General features: G+C 44.7%; 1 protein-coding gene across 3 annotated transcripts in view; it reads left to right on the top strand.

Moving 5' to 3' along the window:
- Positions 1-19,867, top strand: part of JMJD4 (jumonji domain containing 4) — a 42,159-nt gene that overhangs the window by 16,282 nt on the left and 6,010 nt on the right. For all 3 annotated transcript variants that reach the window (XM_067470401.1, XM_067470402.1, XM_060782690.2), the window contains exons 3-6: positions 4,173-4,338; positions 11,827-11,952; positions 15,268-15,535; positions 18,463-18,609. In XM_067470401.1, coding sequence (XP_067326502.1) covers positions 4,173-4,338; positions 11,827-11,952; positions 15,268-15,535; positions 18,463-18,609 — 707 coding nt within the window. The remainder of the gene's footprint in view (positions 1-4,172; positions 4,339-11,826; positions 11,953-15,267; positions 15,536-18,462; positions 18,610-19,867) is intronic.

The raw sequence follows: 19,867 nt of genomic DNA on the forward strand, positions 1-19,867 counted from the left end.
TAATATTGAAGAGTGGTCCCTGGTCAGAGTGGTCCCTGGTCAAAAAAAAGGTTGGGAACCTCTGCTTTAATCTGTTTGTACTTATTTTGCTTGTAAGCCATGCTAAGATCTTTTGCTCTTTTGTTGCTATTCTGTATCTTCAAATCAGTTGCTACTTAAAGTGACCTGAGGCCAATGTATCACAAGGTTTTCTGGAGCTGAGACTATGTGACACAGTGGATTATGTTAGTAGGGTACAAAATATTTCAATAATAACAATAACATTCCTTATCACTGTGTTGCCAATTGAAGCAAGCTTTTCAGCTCCAGACTAAAGAAAGAGTGTGACATTCCATAATTTATTACTACAGAGCTCTGGGAAACCCCCCATGGGTGGTGAGAGCAGAAATGTATATTTAGACTCAATTGGAATTTTTAATCATCCATCCGTAGTAGCAATCATATATTTTTAATTCTTCCTGGAAGGGAGCCTATGTTGCATCCTACGCTGGTATCCCAGGATGCATTATTCCAGAGAAAAATCAGTAAACATGTTGCTCTAAGTATTGTCGAAGGCTGTCATGGCCAGGGTTGTTGTGAGTTTTCCGAGCTGTCTGGCCATGTTCTAGAAGCATTCTCTCCTGACATTTTGCCTGCATCTATGGCAAGCATCCTCAGAGGTTGTGAGGTCTGTTGGAAACTAGGAAAATTGGGTTTCCGCATTTTCTTAGTTACTAGTTTCCCAATTATCCCTAGTTTCCGTAGGGATACCAAGGTGCTTGTCTATAAAGCTATTGTCCTCCCAACCCTGCTCTATGCCTGTGAAACGTGGACTGTCTGCAGACATCACATGCAACTCCTGGAACGATTCCATCAGCGCTGCCTCCGGAAAATCCTGCAAATATCTTGGGAAGACAAGTGGACAAATGTCAGCGTGCTGGAATAAGCAAAGACCACCAGCATTGAAGCGATGGTCCTCTGCCATCAACTCCGCTGGTCCGGCCACGTTGTCCGGATGCCTGACCACCGTCTTCCAAAGCAGTTGCTCTACTCTGAACTTAAGAACGGAAAACGGAATGTGGGTGGACAAGAAAAGAGATTTAAAGATGGTCTCAAAGCCAACCTTAAAAACTCTGGCATAGACACTGAGAACTGGGAAGCCCTGGCCCTTGAGCGCTCCAGCTGGAGGTCAGCTGTGACCAGCAGTGCTGCAGAATTCGAGGAGGCACGAGTGGAGGGTGAAAGAGAGAAACGTGCCAGGAGGAAGGCGCATCAAGCCAACCCTGACCGGGACCTCCTTCCACCTGGAAACCAATGCCTTCACTGTGGGAGAAGATGCGAGTCAAGAATAGGGCTTCACAGCCACCTAGAAACCCACAAAAATAGTCATCAAGGAAGACCATCTTACTCGTCCAACGAGGGATCACCTAAGTAAGTAAGTAAGTTTCCAACAGACCTCACAACCTCTGAGGATGCCTGCCATAGATGCAGGTGAAATGTCAGGAGAGAATGTTTCTGGAACATGGCCAGTTAGCCCAGAAAATTCACAAACAACCCATGTTGCTCTATGTTAGTAGCAAAATAGATTCATCCTTTATAGATGGGATTCCTTTCCTCACAGTTTAAGTGTTTAATGCATGCATTCCTCTGCAGGGGTTTTGAAGAAAGGGATTGAGCAAGCTTCGGTTGAGAATGTCTGAGATACAGGAAGATGCGCCTTAGGGAAGAACTTGAACTTAGAACTGTTTAATGCAGACATTGTGCATTCATGCTCCCTTTGCTATTAAAACTTTTATGTTTGTGCTTCGAAACTCAGTGCAAAGTAAAGTGGAAGCAGTTTTCTCTTTGGACTTGAGTAGACATACTATGAATGGGAGGGAGGGAATGATAAAACATCTTGGTACTTATCTAGGGTGTTTTATAATCCAAAGCTCCACAAGAACACACAAAATATATTTCTGGCTACTTATGAAGCTTCCTTGAAAATGGGTTGTTGTAGGTTTTTCGGACTATATGGCCATGGTCTAGAGGCATTTTCTCCTGACGTTTCACCTGCTTCTATGGCAAGCATCCTCAGAGGTAGTGTGGTCTGTTGGAAGTAGGAAAATGGGTTTATATATCTGGAATGACCAGAGTGGGGCAAAGGACTTTTGTCTGCTGGAGCTAGGTGTAAATGTTTCAACTGACCACCTTGATTAGCATTTAATGGCTTGGAAGTGGGAATCTTTTGTTGAGAGGTGATTTGATGTGCCTGATTGTTTACTCTCTGTTGTTTTGCTGTTGTAATTTTTGAGTTTTTTAATACTGGTAGCCAGATTTTGTTCATTTTCATGGTTTCTGCCTTTCTGTTGAAATTGTCCACATGCTTGTGGATTTCAATGACCTCTCTGTGTAGTCGGACATGGTGGTTGTTAGAGTGGTCCAGCATTTCTGTGTTGTCAAATAATATGCTATGTCCAGGTTGGTTCATCAGGTGCTCTGCTATGGCTGACTTCTCTCTGGTTGAAGTAGTCTGCAGTGCCTTTCAGTGGACACAGCATATTATTTGGCACATCAAATCACCTCTCAACAAAAGATTCCCCCAGGCACTTCCAAGCCATTAAATGCTAATCAAGGTGGTCAGTTGAAACATTTACACGTAGCTCCAGCAGACAAAAGTCCTTTGTCCCACTCTGGTCATTCCACAGATATATAAACCCATTTTCCTACTTCCAACAGTCCTCACTACCTCTGAGGATGCTTGCCATAGATGCAGGCGAAACATCAGGAGAAAATGCCTCTAGACCATGGCCATATAGCCCGAAAAACCTACAACAACCCAATGATTCCGGCCATGAAAGCCTTCGACAATACATTCTTTCTTGAAAAGTCCCACAAGCTAAAATAAGATTTAAAAAGTATGTAGACCTTTGGTTCCTCCAGAGTGCTTTTCTTCAAATCTAGTGAATTGGCAGCAATAAGGTTTGAGGAAAAGAGACAAAAGAGAGTTCCTGAGGTCTGTAAAAGCACGGTTTATTCTCGGTTGGCGCCAACCGGATATGGACCCTGCTGGTATTCCAGGAAACAGGGTGCTGAACAAAAGAATTGCCTTGGTTTATATACCCTTTAAAATAATATGCATGTATCATACAAGCATCACAATGTGCGTCACAAAATTCTACTTTTACATTGACTTCAATAGCATATTTTAACTTCAACACCTTTAATCTTCCATTAAGCAATCTTTATCTAAAGAGCTGCTTATTAGTGGACCATCCTGTACCCCACCGTGCCAGAGTGTCTACTGATAGCAAGCACTTCCATCCATCTTAAGATAGGTCCTTTCTTGGTTTGAGGGCTTCTTGATAGCAAGGATCATTAATCTTATAAGCCCTGCTTGGTATGAAATGGAAGGGTCTCTTGATATTTGCCAGAAGCCTTAGACATTCCTTTCCTGGACCCTGGTCTCTTTGTGGCATCTAATTTTCAGCTTTTAAGAAGAGAATATTTTCCCAAGTGAAGTGAAATTCATGCATACATATCCTTTTGTGATTTCATATATATATCCTAATTCCTATTTCTAATATGGTTACATCCAATATATGTTTTCCAATATGTATTATGTATTTTCATCATGTCTTTATCACTAGCAATTACAAATATGTAGGACACCTCAAAATGAATATATTGTAGTCATAACAATAAATCTATAATGTGTTGTCGAAGGCTTTCATGACAGGAATCACTGAGTTGCTGTGAGTTTTCTGGGCTGCACGGCCATATTCCAGAAGCATTCTCTTCTGATGTTTCACCCACATCTATGGCAGACTGCTCAGAGGTTGTGTCCTCACAATCTCTGAGGATGCCTGCCATAGATGTGGGCAAAACGTCAGGAGAGAATGCTTCTGGAACATGGCCATGCAGCCCAGAAAATTCATAGCAACCCAATCTATAATGTGTTTGGTGTCTTTCGGCATTTTTATGTAATGCACGGTGGTGGTTAATGCATCTTGAGATTCACGTCTCTCAGTGCCTTAGGAAACTCCACAGTAATGGAAAGGAATTCCTATGGTTTCTGCAGAGACTTTGCAAAGCACTTAGAAGTCTTGTAGTTGAATGATTAGATTGGCAAGCACCCTTCCACTCTTTCCATTGGTGACCCCAACAAGGCAGCCATTGTTTTCTCCAAGAGGCTGAAAGAGTTTATGTTTCAGGGGAGGCTGTAGTACCGGTGGCCAACTGTGATGTCAAGGAATACAATTCTAACCCAAAGGAACATCTTAAACTCAAGGAGTACATAAGTTATTGGAAGGAACACATTAAAAAAAACTATCGCTCGCCCCGGGGCTGCCTTTACCTCAAGGATTGGCACCTGCACAGGTAAGAACAGAAGGTCTCCTCTGCATGCGCTTTGGCAACCCCTGGCATGCAGCTACATTGCACCACTCTGGTTCTTTTGCCAAATGATTCTGCTTTTTGCTAGTAACCACCTGATCCAAAGCTTTGCACCCTCAGAAGTTACAGGTATGACTGTTGTAGGAATATTTGGTATCTGTAGCAGAGTGCAGTGCAGCATGACCAGTGCTATATATGAGCTTATGATAGGAAACAGGAGAGAAAATACACAGAATGATTTATTAAGTTTTTTAAAAGGTTAAAGCTTTTTTATTGGGTTGCTGTGAGTTTTTTGGGCTGAATGGCCACATTCCAGTAGCACTCTCTCCTGATCTTTCTCCTGCATCTGTGGCTGACATCTTCAGAGGTTCTGTTGGGAGTGAAGCAAGTGGAATGTATAGATACCTGTGGAGTAATGTCCAGGATGGAAGAAAGAACCCTTGTCTGTTTGAAGCAAGTGTGAATGTTGCAATTAGCAAGCTTGAATACCATTGAGTAGCCATAAAGCTGCAAAGTCAGTGAGGTTATTTATTTACAGCATTTATATTCCACCCTTCTCCTCACCCCGCAGGGGACTCAGGGCGGATTACAGTGTACACATATATGGCAAACATTCAATGCCAATTTTGACATACAACATATACAGACATAGACAAAGGCTATTTAACTTTTTCTGGTCACCAGGGGAGCTGTCGCTTTCATTGTCCATCTGCGACACTGATGAAGTACTTCCGCATTCCCCGCATGCTTTTTTGCTGGAGTGCTTTGCTGGAGTCTTTTTTATGGCCTCATAAATTGGTTAATTTAGCCTCCCCACACTTTAAGGTGGTACCTAATTTTCCTACTTGACAGATGCAACTGTCTTTTGGGTTGCAAAGGTTGACAACAGGCTACACAATTGGTTGGAAACCCACTCCAACCCGGGCTGGCTTCGAACTCATGACCTGCATCACTGCATCTTTTTATTGTTCCAGATGACACGTTCTATATAAAAGAACAGATAAAGAAAGTTGCCTATACAGTGGGGGGGGGGGGGGGGGAGTATTTAGTCAGATACCAATTGTACAAGAGGCCTGTAACTGACATCCTAGGTGGGCCTCAACTATGAGAGACAGCATGAGAAAACACATCCAGAAAATCACATTGTCTGATTTTTAATGAATTTATTTGCAAATTATGGTGGAAAATAAGTATTTGGTCCATAACAAAAAATCATCTCAATACTTTGTTATATATCCTTTATTGACAATGACAGAGGTCAGATGTTTTCTGTAAGTACTCACAAGGTTGGCACACACTGTTGCTGGACTGTTGGCCCATTCCTCCATACAGATCTCCTCAAGAGCAGTGATGTTTTGGGGCAGTCTCTGGGCAACATGGACTTTCAACTCCCTCCAAAGGTTTTCCATAGGGTTGAGATCTGGGGACTGGCTAGACCACTCCAGGACCTTGAAATGCTTCTTATGAAGCCACAACTTCGTTGCCCTGGTGGTGTGCTTGGGATCATTGTCATGCTGAAAGTCCCAACCATGTTTCATCTTCAGTGCCCTTGCTGATGGAAGGAGGTTTACACTCAAAATCTCACGATATATGGCCCCAGTCATTCTTCCATGTATCAGTTGCTCCGGTCCCTTTGCCGAGAAACAGCCCCAAAGCATGATGTTGCCACCCCCATGCTTCACAGTAGGGATGGTGTTCTTTGGATGCAACTGAGCATTCTTTCTCCTCCAAAGGTGACGGGTTGTGTTTCTGCCAGTCAGTTCTACTTTGGTTACATCTGACCATATGCCATTCCCCCAATGCTCTTCTGGATCATCCAAATGCTCTCTAGCAAACTTTAGTCAGCCTCTGACATGTACTGGCTTAAGCAGGGGACACGTCTGGCACTGCAGGAGTTAAGTCCCTGGTGACGTAGTGTGTTACTGATGGCAGCCTTTATAGAATCATAGAATCATAGAGTTGGAAGAGACCTCATAGGCCATCCAGTCCAACCCCCTGCCAAGAAGCAGGAAAATTGCATTCAAAGCACCCCTGACAGATGGCCATCCAGCCTCTCTTTAAAAGCTTCCAAAGAAGGAGCCTCCTCCACATTCCAGGGCAGAGAGTTCCACTGCTGAACAGCTCTCACAGTCAGGAAGTTCTTCCTCATGTTCAGATGGAATCTCCTCTCTTGTAGTTTGAAGCCATTGTTCCGTGTCCTAGTCTCCAGAGAAGCAGAAAACAAGCTTGCTCCCTCCTCCCTGTGACTTCCCCTCACATATTTATCCATGGCTATCATATCTCCTCTTGATATCGAGCTCTTTTGGGGGTTCTCCCAGCGAGGGGAGTCCCTAGGGACCTCTAATGGGGTCCTGACCTTGGTGAGCGGCCAGCGGATGCCAATCCAAAAAGACGCAAAAACGTTGAAAATCAATCTCACCAGAGGCTGAAGAGGAGATCTGCGACCGAGGCGTTTATTTAGCGATTCAGCTGAAAAGGATGCGTTACAGGGATGAATCCTCCATAAGCATACAGTACAGTGAATTTCAGGCATATTTATACAGGCAAAACAAAGAAATCCTGGTTTGAATCTCCCGCCCGCCTCCTGTCAGTCCCCTCTGTCCTGATTGGCCGGCTCCGGAACAGCTGGGAGGAGGCTTGGCCGCTGGTCCCGCCTTCCCTCCAATCGCCGGCCACTGTCGCCTCCAGGGGGCCAATCAGAGCCCTCGGAGCGCCTCCGGAGATTGTCCAATCAGCGGCCAGGAGGCGGGATGTATTTTGACAGCGCAGAGGGGCGGAATGCCTGGGAGGCGTCCGCCAGCTGATTGATCACCTTTTGTTCTTCTCACGGCAGGGAGGCAGACGGGGCAACAAGGGATTTCCTGGGTTCCGATAACAGATGTGTATAGGCACAAAGGGTGGGCTATGGGTGGCATTTGGATCTCAACCTTGAGGACAAAGGGGTCCTTAGCCACAAGGGAGCGTACACAAACACCATGATTGATTTAATCAGTCTGTTTTTCCGGGTTTTTGGCTGACAAATCTCTGGCTTTGTTTGTCTGACTCTGAAAACAAAGCCACAAGATATTGCCAGTATTGATCCATGCAATGCTGGTATGAATGGAGTTTCTTCTAAGGAAATTGGATTCCTTAACTGTAATCCCCAGGTCACATACCTTAATAGGGCAAAGTTCAGGAGGGGAAAAGTAAGGAAGGAGGGTGAGGGTACATCTCATTTCATTTCATTACATATCATTTACTTCATATATATATTCTTCATAGACTTTCATAACTCATAGATTTCATAGGAAAGATCCCCATCCCATCCCAGTAAAGTTTATTAGAAAACCACAGTAATTGATAGAGATAACCAGCAGAGTTCCTGGGGTATGATCCTTTCCAACAAGGGCCCGCACACACGGGCGGGGGGGCTCTTTCTCCCCAAGCGGCTTGGTTTTGAGTTCGTGGAGGAAGTCCGTGATGGTAGGGCATCAAGTCAATCAGAGAGGGCAGAGGGGTCCGCCAAGAGTCCGCAAATGGTGGAGAGTGGAGCAATGTCCTTCAGAGAACCGCATCTCCCAGCCAAGACCTGGGAGCCATCTGGCCTCCTCCTCGGGGCTGCTGCAGCCGGCTGCCGCGGGGAAGCGGGAAAGAACCCAGCCACTGACAATCAGCTGTTTCTCTGCAAGACAGAAGCTCTCAAAACAAAACTAATTTTTCTCCCGGGAGGAGTAGTCCAAAACAGAGAAACGGAGATGGTAGATAGGCTTAGAATTAGTCATAGAACAAAGCAAAATTGGAACGGCGGCGATCCGCCATGTTATGTGTTTTTAGTGGATAGCGGGGTTCGTGATGGAGGTTTCCGTATCCACGATTTGATTTAACGCAGATTCGGGGTCCGGGGGGCACCTGGAGGCGCCCCCCGTGGGCTCACGGCCCTCCGGAGCCCAGAAAGGGGTTTGTGGAAACGTTCATGGAGTGCTGAGCCAGGAAAGGATACAAAAGTAGCATGCGGAAGGATAAAAAGTTTCAAGTTTCAAGTGTTTTATTGGGGAAAGATACAAAGTAAAAGGGAGAGGGAAAGTTAGCCGAGGTTGCAGGCATTCCTGGTCTTAGAGCTGGCGGCTGAGGCACATTTCATCTGCTGGCCTCAAAGCTTGACCCAGGAACTGCGGAACTCCCTGCCGCAGTTCATACCAATGTAAAGGCTGGGCTCCCGGCAGCGCCCGCTGTCACTCTCAGCCTTCTCTTCTTCGGGCTAAACATGCCCAGCTCCTTAAGCCGCTCCTCATAGGGCTTGTTCTCCAGACCCTTGATCATTTTAGTCACCCTCCTCTGGACACATTCCAGTTTGTCAAAATCTCTCTTCAATTGTGGTGCCCAGAATTAGACACAATATTCCAGGTGTGGTCTAACCAAGGCAGAATAGAGGGTAGCATTACGTTGGTCCCAGCTCTCTGCAGGTCATTCATTAGGTTCCCCTATGTGGTTTTTGCTCACTGTTCTTGTGATCATTTTGACCCCATGGGGTGAGATCTTGCGTGGAACCCCAGATCGAGGGAGATTCTCAGTGGTCTTCTATCTCTTTCAATTTCTAATTATTGCTCCCACAGTTGATTTCTTTACACCAAGCTACTTGCCTATTGCAGATTCAGTCTTCCCAGTCTGGTGCAGGGCGACAATTTTGTTTTGGTGTTCGTCGACAGCTCTTTGGCCTTCACCATAGCGGAGTTTGGAGGATGACTGCTAGAGGTTGTGGACTGGTTTCTTTTATTCTGATAACTAGTTCAAATAGGTGCCATTACTAATGGCAATGAGTGGAAAGAGGAGCCTCTTCAAGAAGAAGTTACAGGTCTGTGAGACCCAGAAATCTTGCTTGTTTGTAGGTGACCAAATACTTATTTTCCACCATAATTTGCAAATAAATTTGTTAAAAATCAGACACTGTGATTTTCTGGTTGTGTTTTCTCATGTTGTCTCTCATAGTTGAGGTCTACCTATGATGTCAATTACAGGCCTCTCTCATCTTTTTAAGTGGGAGAACTTGTACAATTGATATCCGACTAAATACTTTTTTCCACACTGTATTTGGTACAAGCATCCATAATGCTCATGTCTGTGTGTAAGGCATCTTGAGAAGCCTCCTGATGCTCCCTTCTCAAATTCAAGGCTAATAAAACACACTAAAAAGCTCTGGGAGGAAGCAGAAAGTGACCTCTTTGTGCAGGCAGGAAACAAAACACATTGAGTTACAAAAATCTAGGAAAGAGATGAAAAACAAGTTGGGAGGCATGCGCCCTCTGTTCCTAATTGCTCTAGATACAGGTGTGGATGCTTCTGCACTTCCAACAACCCCGTGGTAGGAGGGAGGGCCAAGTGGTCTATTTTGATTGAGTGTGGTGCCTGTCTTCTATCTAGCATGTGTGCCTGGCATTGGCTGCTCTTGAAGGAAGCTTTCACCCTCTCCCACATTTGCTTGCATGTGGCGTCTGCTGGAGTTGCACTGCATGGGGCTGATTTTCCTCTGAATCACTGTCCTTATCTTAATCTTCCTGCCTATTTGCATAATTGCCTTGGAACAAGTTAAAAAAGAAGCAGCAGCAGGGAAGCTGTTCAGGACAGAGCACAAGAGAACACAAGGGCATTGTAGGCACCATTAGCACTCCGCAGTCACAATAAGAGAGAGAGGAAGGGATTTCAACCCCCTGCTTTCTGATTTCAGAAGGCGTAATTTGGGAACTGGAAATATGGTGTTCTCTGAAACTCTAAAATAGTTGGGCCTCATTTCTCATCCCACAGTCTTGTGAAGTGATGTCATGTCACCTCTGGTTTCAGTTGGAAATGATGTTTTCCCCAGTTTTTCATTTTTGAGACATAAGGAAGACTATGGAGGGAAAAACTGCTCTATTAATTTTATCAATTTCAGGCCATAGAGGATGAAAAACGATCGATTTTTAGAACAACTTTTAAGTGCATTGAATTAGGGCTTTACAAGTCACTTATGGCCATGGACCATATATTCCTCGCCTTCCCTCTGGGCTAGGCAAAACTACGGTTCGGTGGATCTGTAGTGGACCCAGAGGGAGATTCTCCCCAATGCTTCCTCTACACCCTGGAAGGAAGTGACAAGTGGAGTGCCATCAGCAGGGTTCTGTCCTGGGCCCGATCCTTTCCAGGATCTTTATTCATGTCTTAGGTGAAGGGTTAGAAGGCATGATCACCAAGTTTGCAGGCAGGACCAAATTGGGAGTGATAGCCAATACTTCAGAAGACAGGAGCAGAATTCAAAACAATCTTCACAGAATAGAGAGATGATGGGCCAAAGATAATAAAACGAAGTTCAACAGGAACAAATGCAAGATACTCCACTTAGGTAGGAAAAAATGAAATGCAAGGATACAGAATGGGAAATGATGCCTGGCTTGAGAGTAGGACATGAGGAAAAAGATCTTGGAGTCCTCGCAGGGAGGAAGGGGAACATGAGCCAGCCATGTGATGTGGCAACTAAAAAAGCCAATGGGATCTTGACCTGCATAAATAGGAGTCTAGTATTTAGATCAGTGGTTCTCAACCTGGGGTCCCCAGATGTTTTTGGCCTTCAGCTCCCAGAAATCCTAACAGCTGGTAAACTGGCTGGGATTTCTGGGAGTTGTAGGCCAAAAACATCTGGGGACCCCAGGTTGAGAACCACTGGTTTAGATCCAGGGAAGTAATGCCACTCATGCCTCTATTCTGCCTTGGTCAGACTAACCTTGGAATCACGGTGTGTCCAATTCTGGCCATCAAAATTAAAGGGAGGTGTTGACAAGCTGGAATGTGTCCAGAGGAGGATGGCTAAAGTGACCAACGAGCCCTATGAGGAGCAGCTTCAAGAGCTGAGCATGTTTAGCCTTCAGAAGAGAATGTTGAGAGGAAACATGATGAAGGCTATGGATCAAGATGTGAGGGGAAATCATGGAGAGGAGGGAGCAAGCTTGTTTTCTGCTGCCCTTGAGACTAGGATGTGGAGCAATTGCTTCAAACTACAGGAAAGGAGATTCCACCTGAACACGAGGAAGAACTTCCTGACTGGGAGAGCTGTTCAGCAGTGGAACTCTCTGCAGTGTGGTGCAGGCTTCTCCTTTTGAGGCTTTTAAACAGAGGCTGGATAGCTATATGTCGGGGGTGCTTTGAATGCAATCTTCCTGCTTCTTGGCAGGATGGAGTTGGATTGGAAGGCCCATGAGGTCTCTTCCTACTCTATGATATCCTTTAAGTTCAAGTGAGCTGATGTAGCTGAATTTCTTGGTCTCCCAAGGCATCATATGAGCTCTCAAAAGCATTCTTTACTTTAGAATTTAACCCAGGGCAAAATCATTCAGTCAAGGGAGGAAGCCAACAAAGGACGTGTTGGAGACTAGAGCCTTACCTGTCAAGTTATGATCTATCTCTTTCTATGTACTTGTGAAGTATTTTTCTTTCTGAGTTCCCACTGTTCACTCTTTTCTCTTTTAGAGCTTTCCCAGAACAAGATGTTTACACCACTCCCATTTATTTCTCATCTGACTGGCTGAATGAATACTGGGATGCCATAGCCGTGGACGACTATCGCTTTGTCTACATGGGACCCAAAGGCTCATGGTACAGGCAATCAAATATTTCTGTGTGTTGTCTTTGGGAAGAGGTAGAACATGCAGGTTTTTTTCAGGGACCTATTTCCAAATGAATGTGTTAAGGGTAGACTGAGAGAGGAGCTCACTTATTCAAAGTTATATTCATCTATACAATCTGGAAGTCTCTTTCACATCAAAGCAAAGGGTTGAGATGTCTCTATTCCAATGATGGACCAGTATACGTTCAGTTCTTTGTATTTTGTAAACTGTAGCACTTTCTATCATTGTAATCTATATATATAAATCTGTTAGGTTGGTTCAACCGGACAGCAAAACTCCACAACCCCCCAACGAAACTGTACCAAAATTGCCATACCCATAACACAACCCACAAGGTACAAACATATCTACTCAAAATGAAAAACAACACAACAACACACTCACAAAACGGCAAAACAACAAAACTCACAAACCCCCCAACGAAACTTAACCAAAATTCCCATGCCCATAACACAACCCATAAGGTACAAACATATCTACTCAAAATGAAAAACAACACAACAACACACTCACAAAACGGCAAAACAACTGAGCATGCGCATTGGTGCCCAGCCGCAAGTTCCCTGGCGCGCGCGCACAGTTCCCTCTGTGGAAGCCATGCCCACTCCAAGCCCCGCCGCGCCGCTTCCCGCACACCCCCTCTGCCGCACGCACACACACAACCCCACGCTCCATCACTCCCCCCGCCGCACACACACACGCAACCCCACGCTCCATCACTCCCCCCACCGCCACACACACACGTGCAACCCCACTCCCCCCGCTGCCGCACACACACACGCAACCCCACGCTCCATCACTCCCCCACCGCCACACACACACGCGCAACCCCACTCCCCCCCGCTGCCGCACACACACACGCAACCCCACACTCCATCACTCCCCCCGCCGCCGCACACACACACACAACCCCACGCTCCATCACTCGCCTGCCCCAATCTTACCTCCTTTTACTTCACGCCACCTCCAAACCCCACCCCGCCCCTTCCCGCCCTGTCAAAATCCAGGAAAGACAGGAAGGAAGGAAAGAAGGAAGAAACAGAAAGGGAGGTAAAGAAAAAGGGGGAAGGAAGGAAAGTTAGAGAAAGAAGGAAGAAGGAAAGGAAAGGAAAGATGGAAGGAAAGAAAAGAGAGACAGCAGAAGAGAAAGAAAAAGGGGGAAGGAAGGAAAGAGGTAGAGAAGGAAGAAATGAGAGACAGAGGGAGGGAAAGAAAAAGGGGGAAGGAAGGAAGGAGAGAAGGAAAGAAAAAAGGGAATGAAGGAAGGAAAGATGGGAGTGAAGGAAGGGCGAAGATGTAGAGAAAGAGGGAGGGAAGGAAAGAAGGAAAGAGAGAAGGAAGAAAAGAGACCAGAAGAGAAAGAAAAAGGGGGAAGGAAGGAAAGAGATAGAGAAGGAAGAGGAGAAGGAAAGATGGGAGGGAAGGAAGGAAGGAGGGAGGGAAAGAAGGAGAGAAAGAGGGAAGGTTGGCCACAGCAACGCGTGGCGGGTAAAGGTTGTTATTTCTATGATTATTATGATGCTATTATTCCTCTGAGACCCTTTTAGGGGGAATGGGAGAGGTGTCAGGTCCCAGAGGCAATGCATTGCATTATTGTTATTGTTATGATGGTGGTGAAATAAAAGGAAATAAAAAGAGAAAGAAGGAAGCCAACAGGGAGGGAAGAAAGGCAAAGGAAGAAAGGGGGAGGGAATGAAGGAAAGAGAGAAGGATGAAACCAAGCAGTGAAAGAAGGAAAGAAAGAAAGAGGTAGAGAAGGAAGAAAGGAGAGAAAGGGGGAGGAAAAGGGGGAAGGAATAGGTAGGTACCTCTCTTTCATAATAGTCCAGATATCTACCTCAACTTTGATAAGTTTTACTATAGGCCACAGCAACGCGTGGCAGGGCACAGCTAGTGTCAGTATATATATTGTACAAGTTTAAAATCTCCATGCTGCTAGCCGTGGAAGAGTTAAGTTATGGAGCATTATGAAGCATGCGTGGAACAAACAAAGAAGCTGTTGCAATAGACTACAAGGCTGGACACTGAATTAATGAGCTGATAACAGTGGGTTGTAAATAAAGCAGAGACAATTTTGTTCTTTCTCTTGGCTCTTCTCCCTTGCATCTGACCATGCTAACCAGTAAGTGTTATTGCAATGAATGAAATATAAATAAAGATAAGAGCCGCTACTGAAGCAGAAACAACTGTGTCTGAAGTCAGTTAATTGGATTATAAAAAGCAAGTTGGCCAGCAAATTGCACTGATTTATTCTCTCTCTCTCTCTCTCTCTCTCTCTCTCTGTCATGTCAGGAGCAAACCAAACAGTTGTATTGTATTTATAAAAAAAAACACACACACAAAGTTTGCAAACTTGGCATTCTATTAAATGTCCTTTGACCGATAGCTGGCCACTTGGAGTGCCTGTGGCGTTGCTATAAGAAGGTCCTCCATTGTGCATGTGGCAGGGCTCAGGTTGCATTGCAGCAGGTGGTCAGTGGTTTGCTCTTCTCCACACTCGCATGTCGCGGATTCCACTTTGTAGCCCCATTTCTTAACGTTGGCTCTGCATCTCATGGTGCCAGAGCGTTCAGCACCTTCCAAGTCTCCCAGTTTTCTGTGTACCCAGGAGGGAGTCTCTCATTTGGTATCAGCCATTGTTTGCGGTTCTGGGTTTTAGCCTGCCACTTTTGGACTCTTGTGTGCTGAGGTGTTCCAGCAAATGTCTCCGTAGATCTTAGAAAACTATTTCTTGATTTGAGCGATAGTAGGGAAATTCATAGAAGTTCTAAGCTTTCCACAAAAAACACTAATTTGAGTTTGCAGAATGTTTGAGGAAATATTACATTATGTCTGTCTAATGGCCTAGATCCTATTGTTAGTCCTGATTAGTGGGATTCCACTTGATGGAATATATCTCCTTTTCTTGAGACTTGCCCATTAAGGTCTTATGTGGCCTTCATCTCTGTGTATTTGTAGATTAGGAGAAACCTTTGTAAATCATTGTACTCACCAAAGTGTGTTTCAGTTTTAAAAATATTAAGCACCACTCTCTTGAGTGTTTGCTAACAAAGATGAAAAGCAGATTATCCCAAATTGATCTTAGCTAGGTAGCTGAGTGTCTGTGGCATAAAGTATCTATCTTCTGAGAGTTGTGTTTTTAAATTGTTGGACATCCTAAGATATTACTGAAAGGATAGTGAGCCCATTCTCTTTTTTTTCTCTTCATCTTCTGCATCTTCAAATTTCTTCCATCCCTTTTGGCTGCCACTTCCACATCTTTGAATTTATTATCCCCTCATAGGACTCCATTTCACGCGGACGTCTTCCGCTCCTACAGCTGGTCTGCCAATATCTGTGGGAAGAAGAAATGGCTCGTCTTTCCTCCGGGACAAGAGGAATTCCTACGAGACCGTCACGGCCACTTGCCATTTGACATCACTGCGCCTGATCTGAAGAAGAGCCATCTTTACCCACGCTACGCCCAAAGCAGCCCTCCGGTCGAAATCATACAGGAAGCCGGAGAAGTCGTCTTCATCCCAAGTGGGTGGCACCACCAGGTTTACAACCTGGTAAGGAGGATCTTTTAAGTAGTTGTTACAGATGGATTTATGATCGAGGTTTTGACTGGAGCGCATGCATTGAATATCGAGCACCCCCAATTCAGTCCTCAGGATGCCAGGTTAGCAGGGCCTTTGCTCAGTCATTTCTTAACTTGCTTCTAAAGGTAAAGGTAAAGGTTTCCCCTTGACATTAAGTCTAGTTGTGTTTGACTTTGGGAGGTGGTGCTCATCTCCATTTCTAAGCCAAAGGGCCAGTATTGTCCATAGACTCCTCCAAGATCATGTGGCCGGCATGACCGCATGGAGCACCATTACCTTCCCACTGGAGCAGTACCTATTGATCTACTCACATTGGCATGTTTTCGAACTGCTAGGTTGGCAGAAGCTGGGCCTAACAGTGGGAGCTCACCCTGCTCCCCGGATTCAAACCGCCAACCATTTGGTTAGCAAGTTCAGCATCTCAGTGGTTTAACCCGCTGTGCCACCCGGGGGACCATTATATTATACTATTAGTGTTATATAATATATTGTACTATATCATAAGTTGTAGCATGTATAGTATATAATATATTATATTTATTTATTTATTTACAGTATTTATATTCTGCCTTTCTCACGCCGCAGGGGACTCAGGGCGGATTACAATGTACACATATATGGCAAACATTCAATGCCAAAGAACACAACAGATATAGACAAACAGTCAGAGGATATTTAACTTTTTTTCTGGCCGCCAGGGGAGCTTTCGCTTTTCATCATCCATCTGCAACACTAATGAAGTACTTCCGCATTCCCCGCATGCTGTTGCTGGAGTCTTTTTTATGGCCCCGTAAATTAGTTAAATTAGCCTCCCCACACATAGGTGGTACCTAATTTTCCTACTTGACAGATGCAACTGTCTTTCAGGTTGCAAAGGTCGACAACAAGCTACACAATTGATCGGAAGTTCACTCCGACCCGAGCTGGCTTCAAACTCATGACCTTGTGGTCAGAAGTAATCTTAATGCAACTGACACTCAGACAGCTGCGCCACAGTCCCCGTGCAACATTATAATTATATATAATATTTTAGTATTGTTACTTTACAATAACCACCTAAGTTGGGCCCTACAGGCCAATGGAGACTTTCAGCAGAAAAGAGGACACCATGAAAATGAACAAAATCTGTCTGCCAGTATTAAGAACTTCTAAAATCAGAACAGTAAAGAAAGAACAACACTAAAAACAGGAGAATTCCAGACAAGAAACAATCAGGACCAGCTAATCACCTTCCAACAAAGGATTCCCCCAGACAGGAAGCAGCCAAGCCTTGAAGCTGCAAGGCTGTTCAATGCGAATCAAGGTGATCAATTGCAGCATTCACCCAAGAGTTCTTTCTCCCACCCTGGACATCATTCCACAGATATATAAACCCCTCTTGCCTTGTTTCCAACAAACCTCACAACTTCTGAAGATGCCTGCCCTAGATGTAGGCAAAACATCAGGAGAGAATGCTTCTGGAGCATCGCCAGACAGCCCAGGAAACTCATAGCAACCCAGTAAATATGGCAGGGTTTGTATTTTGAAGCATAGCTGTGTTCATTATAGAAATCCAGCTGTATTGACCAACCACCCTTTGCTAAATTAAAGCAGAGAGTAATATAGGCTGATGATTCCTTATCTAAGGTATTTGGGAACAGAAATATTTAGGATTTTGGATTTTTTTTTCCAGACCACCTGTATTTGCATATGCACACATAGAATAGAATCATAGAATAATAATAGAGTTGGAAGCGACCCCATGGGTCATCTAGTCCAACCCCATCCTGCCATGCAGGAAAAGCACAATCAAGTACCCTTGACAGATGGCCATCTTAGCCTCTGTTTAATGAGATATTTTGGCGATGAGACCCAAGTGTAAACACAAAACGAACATGGTTTTGATATGCACTTCATACACATAGCCTGAAGATAATTTTATCCAATATTTTAATAATTTTGTGTTTGTGTCAAAATTTGTGTGCATTGAAGTATCAGAAAGCAAAGGAATCCCTATCCCAGCCACTCATGTGGACAATTTTGGAGTATTTTATAAATCCCTAAACGACTCAAGCCCACTTTACCTGTCCGAACGGATTCCCCCCTATGAACCATCAAGGTTGTTAAAATCTTCTGGAGGGGCCCTGCTCTCGGTCCCACCACCCTCGCAAGCGCGTCTGGTGGGGACGAGGGACAAGGCCTTCTCGGTGGTGGCCCCTCGGCTCTGGAACTCTCTCCCACTGGAGATTAGAACTTCCCCTTCTCTCCTGACTTTTAGAAAGCTGGTGAAATCTTGGCTTTGGAATATAGCATTTGATGAGTGAGTCAATAACTCTTGACCACATGGACGGATGGTGATGAATTGTGATTTCATTCTGACGACTTGGCCTTATGTAATTATATGTTTGTATTTTAATGTATTTTATGGATTAGTGTATTATGAGGTGTGATGTTTTTATACTATTGTTTATGAATCTCTTGTTGTGAACCGGCCTGAGTCCCTCTTCGGAGGTCGAGAAGACTGGGTTATAAAAGTTCTAAATAAATAAATAATAAATAAATAATTTTGGAATTCCAGATAAAGAATGCTCAAGCTATTCTTCCAGAAGTTATAGGAAATGTTGATGGCTTAGACCAGTGGTTCCCAAGCTTTGGCCCTCCAGATGTTTTGGACTTCAGTTCCCACAATTCCTAACAGCTGGTAAATTGCCTGGGATTTCTGGGAGTTGAAGTCCAAAACACTGGAGGACCAAAGGTTGGGAACCACTCTTTTAGAGCCCCTCAAAACACAACTAGTATGGGAACTTGCAGAGCAATATGCACTCCATCTGACAAGCCCCACTTCCTATCTGGCTTCATGTGATTTTGGAATTTCAGATAAGAGATACTGAGCCTGTCCTTGTCCTTGGTTCTTGCAGGAGGACACCATCTCCATCAACCACAACTGGGTCAACGGGTGTAATGTGGCCATCATGTGGAGCTTTCTCCAGGACGAGCTGGCTGCGGTCCAGCGGGAGATCAGAGAATGGAAAGACAGCATGGAGGACTGGCACCTGCAATGCCAGGTAGCAGAGCTGGCCATCTGAGAAATGCCCACCGAGAAAGGAGGCACCCATTAGCAGGCAGGCACAGCAGCACCAACAGCAGAGGGACTACATAAGTTTAAAACAGACAATACACAGAGGAGAAAGGAGGTGTTGTTGACTCAGTGTCCAGCTGTTTTGTTTTGTTTATTTGGGGGTGGGGGTGTGCCAAGGAAGGTGAGTCCAGCCACAGGGGGTGCTGTTGCTCCATTCTCTATAAAAAAGAGCCATCGGGACTTCCTCCTTCCTTTTTGGTCACCCAGCATTTTCTGATCTTCTTTCTTTATGGTGTCGTAAAACACCTCCCCTGCTTTTAGCAGTACCGGCCCTGTTTACCTCTCCGAACGTATTCTCCCCTACGAACCATCAAGATTATTAAGATCATCTGGAGAGGCCCTGCTCTCGGTCCCACCAGCCTCGCAAGCGCGCCTGGTGGGGACGAGGGACCTTCTCGGTGGTGGCCCCACGACTCTGGAACTCTCTCCCACTGGAGGCCAGAACCGCCCCATCCATCCTAACATTTAGGAAACGGGTGAAGACGTGGCTGTGGAGTCAGGCCTTCGATGAATGAGACAACACCCTAGGACTCTGGTTGGAAGATGATGTAGATCTGGTTTAATATGACGACTGACCACTGTAGTTTTATACATAGTGTTATTTTAAAGCTGTTTTTGTAATTGTGATAGATGATATTTTAACGAGTGTATATGTTTTTATGGTTGGAAACCGGGCTGAGTCCCTCAATGAGGTCGAGAAACTCGGTATAGAAATCTTTGAAATAAATAAATAAATAAATACAGCTAAAGCTGTTTTTTTAAAATAATCTTTATTGAGTATTTACAGCTTGCAATAGATAGATAGATAGAGAAAAAAGAGATAAATGGTGCGAATAAAAAGCAGGGAAAAGAAAGAAAAAAAGAGAAGAAAGAACAGCTAAAGATCTTGCAACCTTCAGTTGACAAATCTTCTAGTTGCTGGTGATTTAACAGCTGTGCTAAACCTCTGGCCCTGTTACTTGAAAACAAGAACAGGAACAAAGGCATGAAACTAGAAGTCTCTAAGCAGGCATGGCTTGACAAGAGCTCTTGTCTCCATTATCAACATTGACGAGACTGCTGGGCAAAACTCCCGGCCTCTCTAATATACCCAAAAAATCATGTCTTTTCACGTGAAATTCAGATATGGGCCTCTTTTCTAATAAGCACTGTGACCTTCGTATTCTTTGTTGATCATCTCTAAG

Source organism: Anolis sagrei, chromosome 6 (assembly GCF_037176765.1).
Source record: "Anolis sagrei isolate rAnoSag1 chromosome 6, rAnoSag1.mat, whole genome shotgun sequence".
NCBI classification, from domain to species: Eukaryota; Metazoa; Chordata; class Lepidosauria; order Squamata; family Dactyloidae; genus Anolis; species Anolis sagrei.